The sequence below is a fragment of the Chaetura pelagica genome, unplaced genomic scaffold, assembly GCF_000747805.2.
Source record: "Chaetura pelagica isolate M959 unplaced genomic scaffold, ChaPel_1.0 scaffold12, whole genome shotgun sequence".
Lineage (NCBI taxonomy): Eukaryota > Metazoa > Chordata > Aves > Apodiformes > Apodidae > Chaetura > Chaetura pelagica.
This window is the reverse complement of record NW_009952801.1, coordinates 6,653,290-6,675,739: the sequence shown is the minus strand read 5'-3', so window position 1 is coordinate 6,675,739 and position 22,450 is coordinate 6,653,290. Positions and strand designations below refer to the sequence as shown.

Below are 22,450 nucleotides of genomic sequence, written 5' to 3'. Positions count from 1 at the left end.
TGTGTACATTTCAGCACATCCGTTTGTTGTTTTTTTTCCATTTCTCTCAGCTCCGCTTTGAAATTCTGTTTTCAGAATGGGTGGAAACTGTCACAGGTTATCAGTAGATAGGTAATAAATTAAGTAATTAAGTGTAGCGTCAGTCAAAGGGTTATTTTGTTCAAGTCATGTAGGATCAACTGTTGCTCTTAATGACTGTAGTTTTAAGTGAGTGGAGGCGTTAAATTCTTGGTTATTCTGAGCAACATAAAAATACTCAAAATTAACCACACCCTTTTTAAAGACAATTTAAAACTTTGCTTTGTTTGACTGCACTAGTTTCAACACTTTAATGCAACTTTTTTATATTTTAGACCTGTGCATACACAAGCAGGCACCTTTCTGTCCCTGCCTGGTGCAAGTGCCTTGTAACCATCACAAGTTTATATAACAAACCTTACATTAGTTCTCAGCTGAGAACTGATCAGCACTGCCACTAATCTAAAATATCCCTCCTGTCTGTCACTGGATTCTTCCTTAAGATTTTATGAATTTGGTTGCAATAATACTAGCAAATAATAATACTACTTCAAACTTTATTAGCTAGCCCTGCTCCCCATGTCCTTTTGAACCACCTCTGTCAATTCAATTACAGATTAGTGCTCCCAGTGTTGTGAGAGATGTTTACTTCCAAACACATCCATAGGTTTAGCAGTGCTCTATCAGTTCAGATTAAAAGAAATGATGCAGGAGGCAAGAAAAAAATCAAGGATGCACATAAAAAAAGTAGCTGTCATGATGTAGGAGCCATGGATCTTTCTGGCTCAGCTGCCACCACCACTCTACCCACAGGTCCCTCCTTTCTCTCCTGTTATTATGTAGCTCTGCCCCGCAGCCCATGGGGATCTGATGAGTCTCCTTATAAGGCTCTTTTCTCCTTTCCTCCTCCTTCCCCTGTTTTCTCTGTGTGATGGAAACTAAGTGGTTCCACTGCATTTTGGGTCATCTTCTGTTGGAAAAGGCTAGGAAAGTTTGTCCTTAAAACAAGCAAATGGGAAACTCCAAGAACTTCTGCAGTGCTTTTTCTGACTCCTAAAGACTCATTGAAAAAATACTAGTTTGTAGATTACAGAGTTGAGCAGCTATCACTTTTTTTCATCTCTAATAGCGAAAAAGCCCAACAGCAGTGACTTTATTTTTTTCTCAACTTGTGAAACTGAAAGTTATCTTCATTAATGTAAAAAGCAGCTGGAAAAAGCAACATTATCATTCTTTGCTGCTGTGCCTTCAGCTTGGTACACAGAAAACTTTAGCCTTAATTCTGGTCAGGAATGCTTTAAATTTTATACTGGCACCATTCCATTGCTTCCAGGAAAGTATTTTTTAATGTCTAATACCATTTAATAATTATTTAAGTCCATCCTTATTAAATTTATCTGACAGTGTGTTAAATGCCTTCCTAGAAAATTAAAACTAAACCAGGTTTGAATAGCTTCCAATAAGAAGAGTACGGCTGATTACACTTGATAGTAATTTCTATTTTCCTCATATGGATATTGTACTTTCTATGTAGCACAGAGAATTAGACATGGGTAAAAAAACAAGGTTCTTGTACTAATCAAGAACCTTAGCAAAGAATCACACATGCCAAAAAAATACCCACTAGCATAGAATACCTTTGCTCCCAGTGGCCAGCTTGAATCCAGGGATAAACAATTCCAGGTACCTCAATTAGCAGATAATTTTGAAACAACCTTTTGTTTAGTTGTCTTCATCTCACTTGACAGGCATGAAAGCCTTGTTCGCTGCAATAATTGCATTGGCTTACCTGCTACCTTCCTGAGGCCCACACTGCTCCACATCCACTGAAAGAGAGGCCATCGCAGACACTGTTTCTGTCTCCTCCCTTTCTCTTTTCTGAGACTCTGCCAGAGCACAATCCACTGGCACAGAGTATGGCTCCACTGACTTCCAGTACTTGCCTAAGGAAAACACACATAATAATTTATGGGAATTTTAGCTAGCATGGTGGCACAAGCATAGTAATCACTTAGTTCAACACTGGGTGATTATAATTTAAAAACACTGTGGTGGAAGCAGTACAGTTGAAATTTCAGACTGCAGTGAAGAGGTATATTTCTGAAACTAAGAATGCCAAGTTGGAAAGTGCTTTCATTCCAAGGGCTGTGTCACAACCTTCCCCAGAAGGTAATAAACTGGAGGAGTAACACAGAGACTAATGAACTCATACAGCCAGACAAGCTATTGGCTTTATCTACACAAGGTGAAGGGAGTTCAAGGCAGGGTTAATACCTAGAAGCTTTGATATGGCAGACAGTTGATGCATATGCAGCAAATAGGACTAGAAAAATGAGCATTGTTGTACAAAGTGCTCACACAGTACTGTCTTGAAAAGGAAAAAAGTCAGAAATGCCAGCTCATACTGAAGCGATGTTGCCAGAACAATCAGGTTTGTTAGTCCTGGATGTTCTTTCTCTTCCAACCTCAGGGCGTATACTAGAACAAGAATTTATTTTAAACTTTCATATATGAACTAGCTGTTGCTGGAAAGCTGCCAGATGTCATAAGGAATAGAGTTCTCTGGTTTGCTGTGTAAAAACACAGTGGTGGATTAGAAGCATCAGTAACCTCAACTTTCTGCCTGCAACAGAAGAGACAGCAAGAAGCTTCTCGAGCAACACAAACTATAGTGGCAGGTGGCTCGTTGTAAATATATAAATATAAACGTATAAATGTATAAAATAAATGTTTTGCTACTCCAGTGCTATTAAGAAATGGAGGTTGATTAGTAATAACCAAGTGAACAAGTAAGAATTTACATATGCATCTCTTACACTCTGGTAATCCACTGAGCACTCACTAATTGCCAGGTGGATGACACCTGGAAACGAGGAGCTTTGAGAAGGCTGGGAGCTCTGAACCAGAGGCTGGTCAGTGTTAGCAAGAAGCTTCCAGCAGCTGCTGCAAAGGTTGGATCAGAATACTTATCTGGGAATTAGACAGAGGGTTTCAACAGCTGTGAAAAAGAGGGGATCAAGCAGGGGTCTTTTCCGAGGGCTAAAAGGAGGATTTTCGCAGCTGGGCAGCAGGCTGAGTCGAGGTGCTTATCCAGAGGGTAGCTGGAGGCTTTGACAGCTGGGAGGCCAGGCCAGAAGTGGTGCTGCCTGTGCTGCACAAAGGCTGCTGAAAACTCCCTCTTTGGTAACACAGCTCTCAACAAAGTTTCAGGCTTTTCGAAAGATGAACTTTTCCCTCCAGTGAGAAAGCAGCTGTCAATAAAGGCTAAAAATGTCTTTATTCAAAAACATCCCTGCAAGATGAAAGCCCAAGTCAATCTGCAAGAACAACCAGCGAGCATAGCCAGCGTGTTTCTTTGAACTCTAATAGTGAGCACGTTTGAGTAGTTAGCAGAATCTTTAAATAACGGGGACCTTCTGGGGATAAAATGTAAAGTGTATTAAGTATCCTACAAAGTTGAGATTAAGAGTTAGGAGGTTGGCTTTGCTCCAGCAGCATGAAAGACACAGCTAAAAAGTTATGTACATAACAGTAGGCTCAATGATTGGAGCCTGGCAAATTTTATAAAAACATGACAAAAATATTCTTTATTATTGCTGTGCTCAGAGACCATATTCCCTGTTCATTAAAAAATACACTAAAAACAAACAAAAAAGTTATATTAGCATTCCACAATGTTCTCACAGATCATGTGTGCAAAAGTCAGTCTTTGCAATATACACCCAATTCAAACCCTATAATTTATGAGCTAAATGTTCGCAGAGTGGGTGGGGTTTTTGTTGCAGAAACAGATGTGCAAGAAAATCAAATCTCTTGGCATGGGAATAATACCCCCTCTTGCCTATAAAAGAAATGAACCCATGTTCACTGCTGGAGTTTTCAAGGGCTCTTATTCATAAAATAAAATATTAGTAACCAGCTACCACTGTGTTGCTCTCCTGCAGCAACCATAAAACAGCATCAGTGAGGATTGCTACATCGCCGTCCTTCGTTCACACACAGGCTTGCACACCAGCTGCCCCCTGAATCCTAACTTTGTTGTAACACTAAAACTCAGGGCCAACTCAAGCATATTAGAGGGCTCTCTGTGCCCATTTAACTGCCTTTCACTCCTCAGTGATCAGTGATTTTCCTTGTTTCCCTGCATAGAGAATTGTATTAAGAGAGGGGCTACTGCAATAGAGGGAGACCAGTCAGGCCGAGAACCAGGTGGCAGCACCTATGCTGCAGTAGAGGGTCTTGGAAAGGGGGAGTAGGTGGCTGGGTGTTTGTGGTTTGTGGGAGGAAACTTTAAAGCAGTCCCAATTAGGAATTGCATCGAGGTAGCACTGGGTACCGCATGCAAAGAGGGTTTTCTGATGCTTTTGAAAAAGCAATCATAGATTTTTTTTAAAAATCTGAAAACTGTATTTTCCATCCACCTGTGGTAAGCAGAACAGCTTTGCAAGCTTTTTTTTATACAGGGAAACATTTATATGCTTTACACTAAACATATAGGGCTTGCATGTGTGTTCAGCCAAAAGATTTGCAGGCAAACTCTTGTGGAACAGAGAGGCAATCACAGCATGAAGCTGCAAAGGAACTTGTTTAGAAACGCTAGGTATGCTGTGGATTGACAATTAAATGAGCTCAAAAAGCATCTGCCTCGAACTGCTCACATCTCTGAAAATGCCATTTCTACTGTGCTGTACTGGAATGTGTAATTCTACCGGTCCTGTTACATTCATTGAGAAGAACTTGGTGGAGCTCAGGGGAAAGAATGAAACATACTGCTGGTTTCATTCATACAAAACTTGAAGAGCAATCACAGCTTGCAAGAATAAACAATGAAACCAAATCAGTCTTCTAGGTATACTTTGGCTTTCAGCATGAAAATGTGCTTAAGTCTCCCTCAAAGATTTGTGGGAGCACTGATTATTACCAGGAAATAACAAAAGGGGATGTTTCTGTCAGTGTTACAGGCATTTGTGATTGCCTTTCACAGATAGATTTGAACACGCTGTATCACAGCTTGCTCGAAAAAAACAAACAGTTTGGGGGTTGTATTCAAGCTAGTGAACAGGATTGTTTAGAAACAGCATATTACATGAGTATGGGAATTACTATTTCCAAATGTATTACATTTCTAAAGGAGCTTTGGATCACTGTCACATACAAAGCATCTACACAAATTCCATTCTTGTTAGAAAAAGTTTTTTCCTCTCATTGTCTCACTAAGTATTGTATCTTCAGGTTTGGGGTTTTTTTGCAAGAAACACAGAGGAAGGACCTTTTTCTTTTGGTCTGAAATATTGATGCCATTCATTAAGAATGTTGGATCACCGATATATAGACCAAATATACACAAAAGCCATAATCCAAACAAATCCAGCTTTCCCAGTATCTCCTGAGGTGTTACTCCATAGCCCAATGCTTTTCAACTCTATAACATGTACTCGCTTCTCTTAATTCCATTTTGAAACATATCCTCTATAAGGGTGCACTGAATTTACTCAATGCTGCTTTCTGTCATTCAAGAATATTCCTTTCTAATACATGGTCTCTTTCCAGACAAAATTAGGTATGCATAACTTTATAGGTAATAGCTGCAAGAGAAGAGAGAATTTTGTGTATAAATAACTCCAAAACCTGAGCAGGCTGACTTAGGTTTCAGAAGAAGAGCCCACTGGTGTACCATGACTGCACCAGTTCAGCTCAAACCAAAGTGTGGCAAAATGAAGCCACTCTGCAGAGCTCTGGACCATGTTTTTAGACAAAAACTATATATTTGTTCCTAAATCCATTCCTTCTTTCTGAACTGCCAGCATTTGTGTGCATTTCTAGTAAGACACTATGACTTTTTAGAGTCAGTATTATTTTTTTTGTTTCACCCTTTTTTGTTTGTTTGTTTGTTTGTTTCAGATGTATTTTTTATTAAATGCCTGTCTTTTTCCGAACAGAATTGCATATCCTCTCCTCATGTCCATGGCCTATGTGCAGCTTGTGGTCCTTATTATAATTCATTAATCTGATTCCTTCCAGATCATTTACAGATTATTAACAGGGAATTTTAAGGAATATACTAACTCATCAACTACCCTAGGACACACCACTCAGCAAAGAATTATTTACTGGATTTTATAATATACAGCTGATTTACTTAGAGCATTTGTATATCTAGGTGACTACTGCATATGAAAGATGACTTATGTACCCACAATCAATTTTCTTTGTCACTTTACAACTAAAATCAGATTGAGAGGTACTGCATGATCAGTGGATAATGCATGGTGTCCCTTTTAAAAATGGGTTTTATTTGATATAGAGGAATCCAAACTAATTTTTATTTATCTAATATGAAGAAAAACATTTCTTATCCATTCCTTATTGTTAAGGAGCCAGCAAAGAGTAGAAGTCAGGAAGAGGAAGTCCCACTGCCTTGGTAAAATGGCAAATAACAGGAGTTTAAGAGAAATTAAAGTTAAGAGAAATCTGTGCAATCAGATCAAGGCAACTGATGGCAAAGGGAAAATATTTCAGCAAGACCAGAGCAAATACTCTTAAGCATCTGAGTAGCAAAAGGTTAGGGTCAGGACACACATGTGAAGCAATCAAGCACTTTCTACACCAGAAACAGAATCAAATAATGGATTTGTTAACATGGCTCCATGCATCAGTGCCCATTTTAAGTTTTAACTTTATCTCGAGCTTCTATACATCTCAAAGTGAGCAACTTGTAAAGAGTTGTACAAACAGAATCTGGAGACAGTAGTTGTTAGAGCCCTAATTTACCTGTGTGTTTCTGTCCCTCACAGACCAACATCTATTTCATCCAAGCTGCTCTGGAATTGAAAGGTTTGGGAATATTCAGGAATCAGCAAGCTCTAAATAATTTAAATAGCTTAGGTTTTCAGGGCTAAATACATAGCAGAAGCACAGAGATGTAAAAAAAAACAAAACAAAAAATAAAAGCATATATACATATACACAGACACACACACATTGGCTCATACATAAAACATTTCCACAATCTTTTCTCTGAAACAATAGTTTGATGTCTATGACATTAATTAATCATAAAAAATACCCCAAAACCACTAACCCAAACTGAGAAACATACTTTGAATTTCAGTGGTCTTTTTTAAAGAAGCTATTGCATTCATATTTGGGATTTGATGCACAATATCTTCCGGGAGAGGCTCCAGCTGCAAGAATAGAATAGAATAATATAAATTTCCAATAAGCCACAGGGAAGTAAAACAAACTAAAACAATCTAATCCTCAGGAAAAGCTTAGTCCAAGAACTGGTTAACATTTTGCTGGTATCAGTTCTAAAAGTATAGCCATGATTTTGTTTTCCGTTTTCCAGCCATGTAATTGAATTCCAAGGGGCTTTTCTATTGGCTGCAAGACTAATCTATAGAGTCTCTGAAGCAGGTGCATGTCTGTGTATTATTCATTAAAAAAATGCTAGTTATTTGTGTAAGTTTTGTAGGTTCCTCACAAACCAAATTCCACTGTGTCTGTATACGCAGCTGGGCACTCCAAACAAAACTGAGATGAAGCCACACTGGAACTGAAGTGTACATTCTATTATCTTTATTTTTCTAGTGTTATTACATCTCACCATCTTACACATTTTAAAGTTTATAGGGGAAAACCATAAAACACAGCTACTTTTACTGGCTTTGCATTAATTTCAAGTCAAGTAGTAGATAAAAATGGTTATGCAGATCAGCAGATCAGTTCTTTAAGTTTTTTATATAGCTGCATTTTAATTAGCCAGTTTTAATTGTATGTTCTTTGAGTAGGATGGCATCATAGTAAATTAGCAGAAGGAAGTGTTCACTTACTATACAGTTATTTTGAAAAGGATAGATATCAAGCAAGCTGCATTTTGAATTTCAACCACATGCTTTTTTTGTCCACCTTCCATGTTTTCTCCCAGAAAAATGGTGAAACATTGTTTGGGCTAAATGCCTCCCCTTGTACTGTAATAATTAAAGTCCCCTTGAACTACACTTAGAAAGCAGCCAGTTTCTCTGCTTCCCCACACAGGCTGTTAAGACTGAGCTGGTGCTGTGCTTCCTGCAGAGCCAGCAGTAGCAACCACGTCAAGGTAGGCAAGAAGGAGAAATATCAGTGCTAAATAATACTCCTCTCTAAATCCAAGAAAGTTCAACCACTGTTGACAGGAGACATCTGTCCTGCAGACAAAACTCCTTTCTTAAGCATGCCTGGGTCTACTTTAAACTAGGTCAAGCAAAGCCCACCCAAGGAGCTTCCTCTGTGAAGTTAATAGTTCAGTAGACATCACGTATTGTCCTCCAGTTTGCTACCACTGCACTGCTGCCCAACAACTAGATAAAATCAGCTTTGACCCAAGTACACAAAGTGGGAAGTAACTGCAGTGTAGATACTCCCTCACTGGTGCTATTTTAAGCAAGCTCAGTGACAAATTCTAGAACTTCTGGGATCCCAACACTGGGATCAGCAGTGAATGCCTGTCAGTGATAAAGACACTGCAAATATCACCAGTCTTTTGGAGTCTTGGTAAGTAAAATGAATAGAGCTGTTCATGTCATTATTTCCCTAGAATCTCATATGGGATTGCAGCTGGAAAGCACTATGTTTTGAGCATAAATCACTCCATTCTGGGCAGGGACCAAGTGTGCAGAGAAGTGCTGGTAGGACCTGAATGGGTCCCAACTCTACTTGTTTACCGAGGAGGCCAAATTGCAAAGGAAGATTGTTGCTATTTAACATGTATAAAGGATTAGAACAAAGAGAGCAATTACAATAAAAATAATAGTTACAGATACAATTGCAATTCTCAAACCACATTCATGTGATGATCTTCACAGGCTACTCTATCTGGTAACTCTTGCAGGTCCATAGGGGAAAGCTGTGTATTTATGAAAATGCCCACCAAAAAATCAAGCTTCACAAATTTTAGAAGAATAATCCATGTTAAAATGTTAATTATCCACATCTTGGGTTATGTGAATAAATAGCATTTTCTTTTATCACTTGTTATTTTGTGTTTAAAGCAACCTGTCATCTGGCCAGGTAGAGGACAAAATCCTGAAGTTCTTTTTGGTTGTACTGGGTACAGGAACACAGAAGGGGGAGGGAATAGCAGCTTAAGATTCTGTTTTCACAATTTCCTAATTCCTGAGGCTTTGATGACCAATTCACTTCCCTGAAGTAGGAGAAAATAGCTCTGGGCTATAAAAGTAGGAATAACAGTACAAAGTATGTAATTGCCAGACTGCAAGATCTGAGAGCTGTGTCTTGCTCCACTGTTTGAGTACCCTGAGATTCTTCCTGCAGACCTCTTGCACTAATTATTAAACTGGAAGCAACTGAAACAGAGATAGCCAGAGGGGATTTCCTATTAAAAGATGAACATTTTTCTTGCCTCTTCAGAGCTGGATTTTTGCAGAAGCCCAAAAATGTTATTGATTTGTCCTAATATATGAGACACCCTTTATTTGCCAGTACCAAAATAAATTGTTTAACAAGTAGGCTACATTTGTATATCTAGACATATCAGACGAATAGTTAGAAGTGGCAGATGTTTTTTTAGAGATCAAGACAAGATGATGAATCATTGAACAAAAGAATAAAAAAGGTCAAACGGCCAACAATTATCCAAACCATTTCTCCATCTGTGAGTTCTACTAACAGATCCCTAGGTGTTGTGAGTAAAATAGTCGTGTTTGATCATTTCCTGAACTCTTTTTTCCACAAAACTTCCATGTTGTATCCCCAGCTATTCTGCCTCACTTTTAGCGGTAGCCAGGCATAACTTGGATCCTCTTCCATACCAGGGAAAACTTATCAGGCTCCAGAAGTAGGTTCATTACATCATACACCCTGTTCATCCCAAATGCAGTACTGTAATAAAAACTGTAGAAATAAAGCCAGTGGCTTATGGCAGCTATTTCTATACGCTTTGAAACAAGGCTGTCTGCATTTGAAAGAATGGTTTCTGTTGGCAGCTATCCACGGGTTGGATACAACTGTATAGACACACGGGGGTCACTGGAAAATATCAGCAGTTAGAACCAACAGTGAACAAAAGAAATTACACTACACCTGGCATATATGGCACCATCACCTTCCCAACTACACTTATTGGCATTCAGATCACAAAGTGTATTTCATATTTCTGAAGAATAACAGAAAGGAAGCTAAAAAGAGCACTGGAAATACACTGTCAGGAAAGAAATCTTTCAGCGAAGAACAGCCCAAGTCAGTGCTGAAATTAACCAAGCCACTGGAGAGACACTTTAGACCAGACAAAAAGGGTCATATTTTCAAAGCTTTTACATGGCTGAATTGGGTTTTTGTGCCCAAAGTGGCAGATGAAAGTAGAAGCTGTGTCCACTAATCATTTTTAAAGTAGTAAAAACAATGTAAATAGGCAAAAAATCACTTGGGCCGCTGAAGTTTGCCAGAGGCATATCAACAAATGTTTGAAGAAGGAATTAATGATGGAAATTTCATGTGCCCAGAAGGTGATCTGAAATGATCCTTGGACAGAATCTGAAACTGCAGCAGTCTGTACTGAGCTGGAAAATCTAGAAATTCTAGTCCTGTCATGTCTTAAAGCACCAAAATTAGCTTCAGAGAAGATTGTTGTAGAATGCAGTTAGAGATAACCGAAACATGAGGCAATTGCAAGCATAAGGTAAGGAGCATTCCTGGCAGAAGGAGAAGAAGGGGAGAAAGCAGGCAGGTTCCTCAGGGGTGCTGAAGTTGCAGGAGGATATACTACAACCTCCCTTTCCCGGATACATGGTGCAAGAAGCGTATCAGTACAAAGACTGGGCTTGGCTGCACTCAGGGTTGCAGCAGAGGACTAAGTTCAGACGTCTCAGGTCTTCTGTATTCTTACATTAGCAATCTTCTCAAGATTTTGACACTTGGCGTTGATATATAAGCACTTTAGGGAGGTAGTTTTGTGATCCACTGTTACAATGAGGTACATAAACAAGCCAGTTTTCAGTAGGGAACAAGTTCAAAGGCACAAAGGGTCATTAAGACCTACCAGTCCCTGAAAAACAAAGGATGCCTTGGAAATACGTAATTTTGTAATCAGAATATTCTGTTTCCTTGGTCAAACCACTTCCTGACTAGCACTGCCCACCTTGGGGATTTTGATGTCACCCTGTTGACCTCTGGCACATACATAGCTCCAGTTTCCTACTCTACCTAACTATCTATTTCTGGGCCAATTTCTGGATTCTGGGTTAATGCAAGCAGCAGTCAACAGGTGGCTCAAACTCAGTATTAATTATTTTCTAGTATTAGACCTAGATTAACAATGAGGATGTGAAATTTTGACCAAGTTTACCATGCAATTTAAAATTGATTTTGTGCCATATTCACTTCCATTAATATTTCCATTTTTGGAGAGAGAAATGCTTACCTGTTCTGGCAAATAACCCCTTTTTAATGCAGTCCAGGCTTTCTTGGCAGAGCTCACTGCCTAGCTGGCAGGCAGCCCCAGATTCACACGGAATTCCACAAAGGACAAAATGCCAACTTTTCATCATCAGCAGGAAAGCTTCAGAGTATGAACTTTCCATTTAAATTACCGTCCCCTCCTAAATGCCAGCTCAACAGATTACAAGAAAGAAGCACATACTTCACACTCTGGTAGAAAATTGTCCAGTGTAAGTTTTCAAGCAGGCTTGGGAGCCAACCAATCACAATGTTTTGTCAAGTTCTGCTTCAGAGTGAAATTCAAGCCAGAAGAATATTTACTAGAGATGTTAAATTTAGTCACTTTAAAATGTTTTTGCACATAGGGCCAAATTCAGCCTTGGCTGCCAGAGTTAATGAAAGCAGACATGCATCCTCTCTGTGCCTTTGTTGCAAGGTCCCGCTGGGCAGAGCACACTAAGGACTGCACTTCTCTGTTTCCTCTACGCAAAGAAGAGCATGACCCTGTCTGTGACTAATTATCACTTCTCATAGACCACAGCAAACTGCTGTACCATGTAGAGCTAAGAGACACTCCCCAAACCTGTATACAGAACAGAGTTACCATGATGATAGACTGACTTATATGTCCCATGGAAACATCCTACCTGGCTCCTTGAAAAGGGGTGGGATAAAGGAAGAACTAGACCCTCACTTGTTGACTCCAGAGAGTTTCGTGCTTGAAGGAATTATTACTTTCTCTGACTTCAAAAGAACTTTCAACTGAATGCAGTTATGTTGGAAATAAGCTGCAAGATATAGGATACTGAATTCAAGGAAAGCTTAACCCAGAGGGTTTTTAAATCTCAGCAGTGCCTTTTCAAAAGTAATGTAGAGGAAAGAAACCAGAACCTATCCTTGCATGTAGAGAGCAGCCTTCCTCAGCACCACCTGGCACCAAAAGGCATAGCAGAGGTCTTTATAGCACTGAAGCTAGGGTGGACAAAATAGCGTGGAATTTCCATTCTCCAGGACAAAGACTTTGGGGAAAAACCTCTATATTCAAGCCAGTTTTCACACACTCCTTGGAATAACATATAAATCTTAACATTTTATGATTTTCTTAATTGAAGCAATATACATATATAGGCTTTAAAAATAAGTATTTGAAACTATGCAACCAACCTGTGAAAAACTGTAAAATCATTTAAAGAGTATCACAATAAATGAGATGGTTTAATTTTAAGCACAAGAAATCTCAGAAATACTTAGGTTTAAAAGCAATGTCTCTTTTCTAATTATCTAAATCCATAATTTCCTTTGTTTTGACAGATGCTCTTTTAATGGACCAGTTCTCAAATCACGTTGAGAAAATTCAGGGATATTTTAAAGCAACTGATGCTCACCCCACCTTTTTACCTTTCAGAAGGATTTCTATGTTTTCATTTTGGATTTCAAGGGAATCCAGCTGCTTAATCTCTTCTCACCTTTTAGGATGATTTCATTCCAAGGAGATAACCTGCAGGGCTCCTAATTAGCTCTACAAATGGTCAAATGTTTTTTTTGTTGAAGTAACATGGAAATTTTCTGCTTATACAAAGAAACCTGGACAAGAAAACCTGAGATCTTGAAATCTTTGGGGTTTTTTAAAGGAATGTTATATGTAAACTTTCTAATTAATAATTTTGTCTTTATAAAATTTATCTTTCTAGTTTTCTCATCACAAAACCAAGACTGAGCCATTTTAGATACTATGGGGCATCTTGTCTGATCTCTAGTTGCCACTCAAAGAGGTTGTGTATCTCCTCTAAGTTCTGTGTTAGCTCTACCAGTCCTGGGCCTATGTCCTGAATACCCTAAGGTATTTAAAAAGGCACCAGGCACCTCTGTTTAGGGAATTAGAAATTCTTAGAAAGAAACAATGAACAACTGAAGTATCTCCAGTCAGAGGAATCCAACAATTATTTGCATTTCTGTCAAAATTTGAAAATACTGTTCTAAAGTACTTCAGTAGAGAAGTTCAGAAGTATTAACCACACATAGACGGGGTTGATAGCTGATTTAAATCCTGAGTTCTTCCAAAAAAATGGACCTTTTAAACAGTTTTGGTTTTGTTAGTCTTCAAAATAAGCAACTATATGCAGGAATTTCCTGTGCCATACTCAAATTTTTTAAAGAAGATTAACTTGACAGTGTATTTTATTCCTAGAGTCTCCACTTGCGTTTGTTAAGAAACGAGTGCAAAATTATCTTGCTAAACAGATCGCTGCGCTGCAGGCCACATAAAAGTAAGGGCAAAATATATCTATTTTGGATGTCAACCTGTTTACCTTCTTGGTGTTCAGAGACAAGTTAAGAAAATTAAGTATTCTTCACTTGTAAGTTTGATGCTACCTCTACGTATCAGACCAGCTCTCCATGGAAGCTGGTAATAGAACATATGAAACAGTGAATTTCTGTATTGAAAAGTCTTGGCCAAAAACAATAAAAGAAAAGAAGAAGTTCTCAAGAACTCCTGCAAAATATTATTGAATTCTAATCCTCAGCACATGAATAAATACATCTGACAAACTGCAGAGTAACTTCCAAAGGCCTTTCCCAACCCTTCTAATTTGAGTTCAATTGTATGTGTAGTATTTAGAAATGGAATTTCATCTTGCCAATGTTTTTAAACCCGGGTTGTACTACATACCATTATTTGTAAAAGTGAAGGGCAGATAACAGGTTATAATTATCCTATAAATCACATGTAAAGAATTATATTAAAGGAAGACTGCATCCCCAAATTACAATAACTGGTTGTTTGAAGAAAAATATTTTTTTTTCTGTCCTTGGCAGGAACATGCTTGGAGTTTGTTGTGTACGTTGATGAATACTATGCTGAAATCAAGCAATGTATATTTGCTACAGGGTGTGAAATACAGACTACCATAAGTCTACAGAGGTCAATAGATGTGCTACCTAGGTATCAGAGTTCCTCATTAGTGTCTATTCTTTGGCAACAACTTTATTTATTCTTTTAAGCAAAACCCAGTTTCTTATGGTAGTGCTGTTAACAGCACCTGCTCAGGAGTCTTCTTCTCTTCTTAGTGGCCATAGCAAATTTTCTTTATGAAATTCTGCCACAGTAGGCCATTTGATTTATGTCTCTGGAGACAAAACTGTGAGTAGCGGCACATGAGAATAATGCTTATTGCTTGAGATGTTTCAAGTTATTAATGATCATATTCATTTACAAGTGAATTAAAAAAATACAGTGTGGTTACATGATTACATTCTTCTGTTTTCTGAAAATTTTTTTGCTGTATTTTACAAACAAATAGACACATAGTTTACCTAATTTCCTGGTCTCTACAAATTCTAAAATAAAATGGAAGAAAGTCTCTACTCTGATACACTTATCTCCTTCCTTTTCCTCAGAATTGGCATTTTTTCTTGGATGATGGCTAGCCAGTGACTGCAGAAATAGTAGTTGGGTGTGATGTCGTTTTAAAAAAAACAAGGTTGTTTTCACAAATGGGTAGCACCACCAAATGCTTGTAACTGGATAGAAGGATCCAGGCATCTGCAGAGAAGACGACACATCATAGCATCAATACTGTGTCATTTGTATTAGTCCCAAAAGGGTAAAAATTTCAGAGAATGGGTTTAGAAGGGTTATGAAAAGCAACTGGTGCCATAAGATACTATCACAGGGAAGAAGATAACAGAGAATGTCAATGAAAGTGCCCTGGAATGGCAGCTGATGAGGAAGACAACACTGCATTTACTAAGATTATCAAATGCCTCAAACTAGGTTTTGTAACCCATATTTCAGCACCTAAATAAAAGGACCAGTATTGAGCTGAGCATCTATTTTAATAGTGCATGTCACCATGCTCTCCTTACGGGATTTGTTGTAGGTGATAGTAGATAAAATCCTACGAAACCCCCCTTTTGTGTGTGTGTGGACATGTCTATGCCTTTATGTTTCTGAGAATATTTTTGGAAAATATATCACTTTAGTCATTGAATGTATAAGCTAAAAGATAATTAGCATAAACATATTTTCCTCAATGGGCCATAAAGATTTTTTTAAAAATAATAATTTAAAAAGATTTAGAAAACATTCAGCAAACATTTAGAAAATCCTTTTCTCTGATGTCCATTACAAGACACATTACTTCACATGTATGTACATAGGTATGATGTCTTGAAGTGCAAGCAACCCGGCAGACTAGCTTGTGATTTGGCACTAATACATTTGATTGGAGAGATTATATAGTTATTACCACCTCCCCTGGGGAAAAAACAGAACAAAACAAAACCAAAAAGTAACACACTGTACTTCATAACAAGATCTGTCGAAATTCATGATTTATAGTAAAGGCTTTTGTCCATTCTTAAGTATTTTGTCTACGCCCTCAGCAAGTTTATATTCCTTCTCAACATATTTGTAGGAGAAAAGATAATTTCTAATGGACAACAAAACCAATTTTCACCAGTATGAATGCTTGTGTTTGTGTACATAAATAGGATGTCCTCATATTTTCTTAGTCTGATAGTCCACTCTCAAATGATTTAGATAATTTATACAGTATCTGACAAATCTTGAACACTCCACTGAAATTCCACACAGATCAACGTGAATCTTCATTTATAACTTTTTTTGAACTCTTGGACACATTTTATTAATGTTCTTCAATATCAAAAACCTCTGAAATATGTTCTTTCACATGCCAAATGAAGTGTCAAAAAACTGCAAAAAAAATGTGTCTTTGCAAATATTCAGTTTCTAAGATTGCCAGATACCTTGCAAAAGCCATTTTCTTTCTATGATAGCTGGCTGGAAGATTTGATACTGATAGATAATATTCACACCAATGACTGCCAATGATGTAAAGTCTGGTACGCAGCACAAGATCACCCAAAGCAATTTTGAGGTATTAAATCTTACTCAGAACTGGGAATAATTTAGGCAACCGCTAAGGGTTTTTATATAATTGTCTAATTTAGAGCCATTTATCCAAACCAGCCCATCTGAGGTTGGCTGATTTCTAATTGGTCAAACTGCATGGGTTTTATACCAAATGAAAAAAAAAAAAAAAAAAAAAAAAAAAAAAAAAAAAAAAAAAAAACAACGGTAGGTTTTTAAAACAAAAAAAAAAAAAAAAAAAAAAAAAAAAAAAAAAAAAAAAAAGAAGAAGACTAATGCTATTGTTATTAAAAGAAAATCAACTATAGGATTTTCAGCAAACTTGGATCATTCTCTCCACCTACTATGATTTATGTTTTACCTCATTTCCTAAAAGGGCGTTTATACAGGCTTCAGATGCATCACAGATGGCAGTAAGGTCATGTCCTCCCTCCAGCGCCAGCACCACACGGCCATCCGCCAGCTTCAGCAGTTGCTTGGTGAGGTGACCAAAACCTAGTGGTAGAAATAATTAAAGCAGAACAGATATTACCAGCATATTTCACATCTGCTGCATGAGAATGTAGAAAGCTCACAGATATTGCACAGGGAGCATGGGATATATTTAGCCCAGTATCCTGTTTCTGACTGTGGCCCACACCAGATGCTTTGGAGTTAGGTATACGGAATTTTGTATGAGGCAGATGTGAGATAACGTCCCTTTTACTCATCCTTAAGGGCTGGAGATAAGTTGAAACATGAGGTTGTCTCACTTCTTATCATCACTAGCCATTATTATCCCAGATTCTCTTCCTATTTGCACATCAGTGTCACATATACTCATGTTATTTACAGAGATTTGACATAATTCTGATCACTTATGGCATCAATCCAACAAATAATATTTGTAGCTAAACTATACTATAATTAAAATTAGCTTTATTTTTTAAATTAATATTTTATTTAAAAATTGCTTCTTCCATTGTATTTGGGGTTTCAATGTAACGTACAACCACGGAGTGAAAAATAGTGGAAACATATGTTACTCCTAAGCTCTATTTTGAAGTGGATTTGGAGGCAGCACTATCAACTGGATAACTTATTTTGATACAAGGTTTTGGTATAAGCTGAAACTGTCAAGAACTTTGTAGATATCTCTGCCAGTGTTGTTCACTCCTGACAATGTTCTAAGCAATTCTGCACCACAGCCAAAAATGATAGTACTTCATTTAGTTTGGTGATCTGCAGCTATACAAACACTACCACAAAGTTTCCATCTGTGATTCAAGTAAAACTAATTTATTTCATTTTTAGTGACAAGAAAAATTTCATGAAAAGTTTTTACTTTAGAGAGACAGTTTTGGAGAGAAGTTTTGCAGTAGTTTCAAGCAATAGGACAGCTATTGTTTTTTATTAATCTCCTTTAAGTGAATAGTGATCAGTAAAGCTTTGAAAACGTTGAGTTAAATACCCTTCACATCTTGTTCTTTACTACTTGGTCTGTTCTTGGTCCTCTACTGATGATCACTACTCATTCCAGTGCATTTCATAGTCTTAAAAAAAGCATTTTAAAGGTACCTGCTATAGCTAGGGACTCTACAAAGACAGGAAAATCAACATTTTTTTATTATGTTCCAGTGAAGAAGGTCACAATAATTAAAAAGTACAAAAAATACAAGCATATTTTATAGAAGAACTTTCCAAAACATAAACTTAAGTCTTGATCTGCCAAGTAAGCAAATACACTTAGTTCTGTTTACATCTTAGGACCTTGTTAAGCACGTGTCCAACTGTTTTTAGAACAGGGACTTTAATGATAACAGATTTGGTTTAGCTGTTCAGAAAAGAAAAAAAAAAGTTACAGAAGTAAGTTAAAAAAATAGCTTTATTTACCACTTAATCTATAGACGAGCACAGAACTCTGGGTGAAATATTGCTTCTTTAAGCCACTCCTCAATCTTCTGTACCCTCTAAGAACTGCACGTTTGATTCTAGCTAAGTAACTATACTGCTGCTCAAATTACATACAGGGTTGAAAAACAAATAAAATCTTCAACTCTCATTTAAGCTCAACCTTCCCTTATGAAAAAAACCCCCACAACCCAATCATCTCTACAAAAGACCAAATTTAGACAGGATAATAAAAGTGAAGGAAGGAGTGGAATGAGGATAACCTTTGATCTTTAGCCAATTTCTACTTACTTTTACCTACAGGATTTATTTCTGTCTGCATGTTACATGTGATCTTTGGATTCATAAGAAAGTGCCAGCAGCGTAAAGTGAGTCGAACACACAGCATTTAAAGGAAATGAAGAAGAATGAACAGGCACAGACTCCCCACATCCACAAAACCTACAACTCACCCTTCAGGTCTGTGAGAAATCCAACAACACTTTTAAGACACCATTATCCTTTATGTTATGCAGCTTCTGTGAAGAAGGGAAAGCTCTACTATGTTTCCCCTGCACATTTTGAAAGAATTTGTATGACCGCAAATGTTGCTACAGCCACATTGTAATTTTCTGAGGTATGTGTGGCAATAAATGTAAAGACTCACTCAATGCCTTTTTCTTCTTTTAGGCAACTACACATAACTCCTAGACGTTGTTACAATGTTAGTTTGCCTGCTTTGTTTCCTAATGATTTTCTAGTATCAATGTTATAATAATCATCCCTGTCTGATTCAGGATCCATGCAATGAGCCATACAAGAAAGCATCTTTCCCAACAGATACCGTGGTAACAAGATAGTGTCACCTAATCAAATCAACATGATGGGGGCTTTTCCTCAGTGTTACTTCCCTGAGAAAGTAAAAGTGACTTGCTAGAGAGGAGGAAATAACTTCAGGCAACAGCACCAACATCACCGGTGACCAAATGAGTTATGGAAATTCTTAGCAAGGAAACTTGGTGTTGTGGTTTGGGGCAACAAAAGGAACAGCCACATGGCTGCTCACTCAACTCCCCACACACACATACACAAACTGGGATGAGGAGGACAAAGCTCCTGGGTCGAGACAAAGGGCAAGGAGGGTTCTTCACCGATTAAGTTCCCGGGCGAAACAGACTCAATTTGGGGAAGAAAAAATATTTAAATTTCATGCAAATCAAACACACACAGGACACAGACAACATAAAGAGCAGGGCTTGTGTATGTTACCCCACCCCTCCCTTCTTCTCGGGCCCAAATCATTTTGTTCCCAGTTTCTCTCCCTCCTTTCCCCCCAGCAGCACAGGGGGACAGGGGATGGGGTTTAGAATGAGTTCACAGGCTGGTGGTTCCTGCTGCTCCTTCCTCCTCAGGAAGAAGGATTCCTTACAGTCCTCCCCTGCTTCCCCACGGGGTCCCTCCCATGGGACAGAGTCCTCCACAAATCTCTCCTTCATGAGTCCAGAGCAAGCTGCTCCAGCCTGGGCTTCTCACAGTCACGGGTTCCTTCGGGAACAAACTCCCTTTGCGCCGGGATCTTCCAAAACTGCCTAATCACAGTCCACTTGTAGCACATCAGAGTCGACTGGCCAAGTTCACCCCTCCTGACTCCCCCAGGGAATGTTCCACCATGTTCCTCCATGAGTGCAGGGGCACAGCTGCCACCTCGCCATGGGTTGCAGGGAAACTTCTGCTTGGGCACCTTCTTCCTCGTCGTCCTCACCAACGACCAGCACCGCTCTGCTCTCCTCCTCCAGCACAGCTCTATTCCCCCCAGGTGCCTCTCTGCTCAGGTATTATAGATGTTCTTTCGTATGTTAATTGCTGAGGTGCATCTATTGTCCTTCTAATGGGTCTTTGGCTGGGTTTTGGAAGCAGGGGGAGCTTCTCAGCTTCTTACAGGAGCCACCCCTGGGGCCCTTCCCCCACTACCAAAAACCCCACCAAATCAAACCAGAACACTTGGATCCTGTGTCACTGCAGCAACCTAGGAAAGATATTAGCTTCCTCAAGGAAATCCCCTGGAGTGCAGAAGTAACAAAATGGGAAAAAAAAAAGGAATCCCAGTCAAGTAATAGTTTTAAGATGGGCTGTAGTTCATGTCAATTAATTAAGAAAAACAAGAAGGAAATAGTAACAAGCACCATGAAAGGAATCAGTCATCTCCCCTGATATGAGAAGAACCAACTCTAAGGTGAGAAAGGAGTCAGACAAGCACTCTGAATCCTCGATTTTCCAACTCACATGCATTTCTAGAAATCAGCAGCAGTTCTTGGCCCTTCTACTGTGTCTGCTGACAAAGTTGCCAGCTCAGATACTGGCTTTCAGGTTTTTTTGTTTGGATTTACTATATTCTAAAACTGTATGCTTTTGCAGTGGCACATAACAGTTACAGATTAGTGGCATTTCATAAAAACTGAAAAAGTTCAAATATAAAATGGAAAGTAATGTAAAAATATCAGTGCTTGATTTTCAGTCCAGCCTGAAGTGGGCATTGCTTCTTTGAGGCTGCAGGTGCCTTTGGGCCATTTTGAATATTAGTGCCTTACTCAATGACAGACATCTATTAATCAGGGCTTGAAGTGGCCCTTTCAGTATCCACAGTTATTTATTTTCATAAACATGAGTAAGAATGTCACATATTAATAATAATAATAAAATTAAATAATATTTAAAATTAAAATAATTTCAGTCACTAAGTGAGAAAGGATGATACATACAAGTGTATTTCTCAATCTTTTTGTAAATGTGCTCAATTAATTTGTTCTGCAGAAAAGTAGCAGAGTTTTGTTGTTTTTTTTTTTAAATTAGACTCATGCAGTGTGCCAGGAAATTATGAGCATGATTTTCTGCCAACTGTAATTTTAATAATTTCTGTAATTTAAATATAAAAAGTACCTGTTTCCTGCACAGATCCAATGTTTGAAACTCAAGGTAGATCTTGCAAAAGCAATTAACACTCATTTGCTACAATCCTAGTAAATCTTCAATTTACACAAGAAACAAAAATAAACACTACTAGGTAGTTCTGAAAATACTACTTACCAACTGGTTTACATTTTCCTGACAAAACACCTGTGAGTGCACAATTGCACATCTGAGCAAAAAAAGATTAAACCATTATGAACAATGTTATGTCTTAGAGAAACACAGTATATGAACTGTTATCTGCTGACCTTTGAAGTAAAATTATAAACTTCTGAAGAAACAACATAGCAGTGTATTTTTTATTGATATCCCTTCTCCTCCAGTACTAGAGGAAATGCAATATGGAGCCTTACATAAGAAAATATTCTATTGTGGGAAGGCAGAGAGAGAGAAAATGAATACTGTGTTATAATCCTGAGCAAGCTGCCAGGCTGTTAGTGCAGGACAGTGTGCTGATCAATTGAATCACCATGTAAGCTTTTGATAGACTCATCTCCCAGTATAGCACTAAGAGCCCTTTTTTAAATTTATTGGTTTTTTGTAACAAATGAGCTCCCCATGTGCTCCTTCTGCTTCTGCCAAACAGCAAGGAATGACATAGGTGAAGCTTTTGCCTTGTTTGACCAAAGTTGCTGGAGCAACTATACTATATCTGGACTTAAAGAAAATGAGGAAAATGTTAAATCTTATAAAAAGTGAAGCCAGAGTTATTTTAGTTTTGTATTTTTGTTTTTGAGTTCTCCGTAGTCTGACAACCTGAAATGGAAAATGGCAGAGAGTGGGTAAACCAGCTCTTATCCTGGTCAGTTCCCCTCCAAAGGACTCATCACACAACTGTGTTGTACACTACAGCTAGTAGTAAAGATAACAAGTCAGAGTTTGTATGTACAGCCTCACATTCTGAGACACAAACATTAGAGAATGAAGACAACATGTGAATGTTATTCTTTTCACATCCTTTCCTCAGCAGAGAGGGAAAGGAACCATATGGACAGGCTACACTTCCAGCCTGCACTGCATCACTCCCTGTTTGCATAAACAGTCATATATGCAATACAATTTTCTCGCCAGCAAACGTGCAAACGCCCACTTAGTGGGGACTGAACCTGCTTCAGAAGAAGACAGGCCCCTTCCCTCTCCCCCACTGTGCATAAGGAGACCAGATGTCTCCTGCACAGTCTTTTTTTGGGTGACAGGAGGCTGAGGAGAGTGGAGTTGTGGTGCTGATCCTTGCTCTGGGGAGGTGCCTGGTAGAGGAACAAGGACACA

The 22,450-nt window shown here is 38.3% G+C and overlaps 1 protein-coding gene across 3 annotated transcripts in view; it reads right to left on the bottom strand.

Moving 5' to 3' along the window:
- The window catches only part of HDAC9 (histone deacetylase 9), a 279,706-nt gene that overhangs the window by 10,760 nt on the left and 246,496 nt on the right, over window positions 1–22,450 (bottom strand). For 2 of the 3 annotated variants that reach the window (XM_009994952.1, XM_009994951.1), the window contains exons 22-24: window positions 16,707–16,840; window positions 7,118–7,202; window positions 1,808–1,961 (exon numbers count right to left, since the gene is read on the bottom strand). In XM_009994952.1, the coding sequence (XP_009993254.1) occupies window positions 1,808–1,961; window positions 7,118–7,202; window positions 16,707–16,840 (373 nt within the window). Of the gene's footprint in view, window positions 1–1,803; window positions 1,962–7,117; window positions 7,203–16,706; window positions 16,841–22,450 lie in introns of those variants that run through there. The other variant, XM_009994950.1, reaches the window with a different exon arrangement.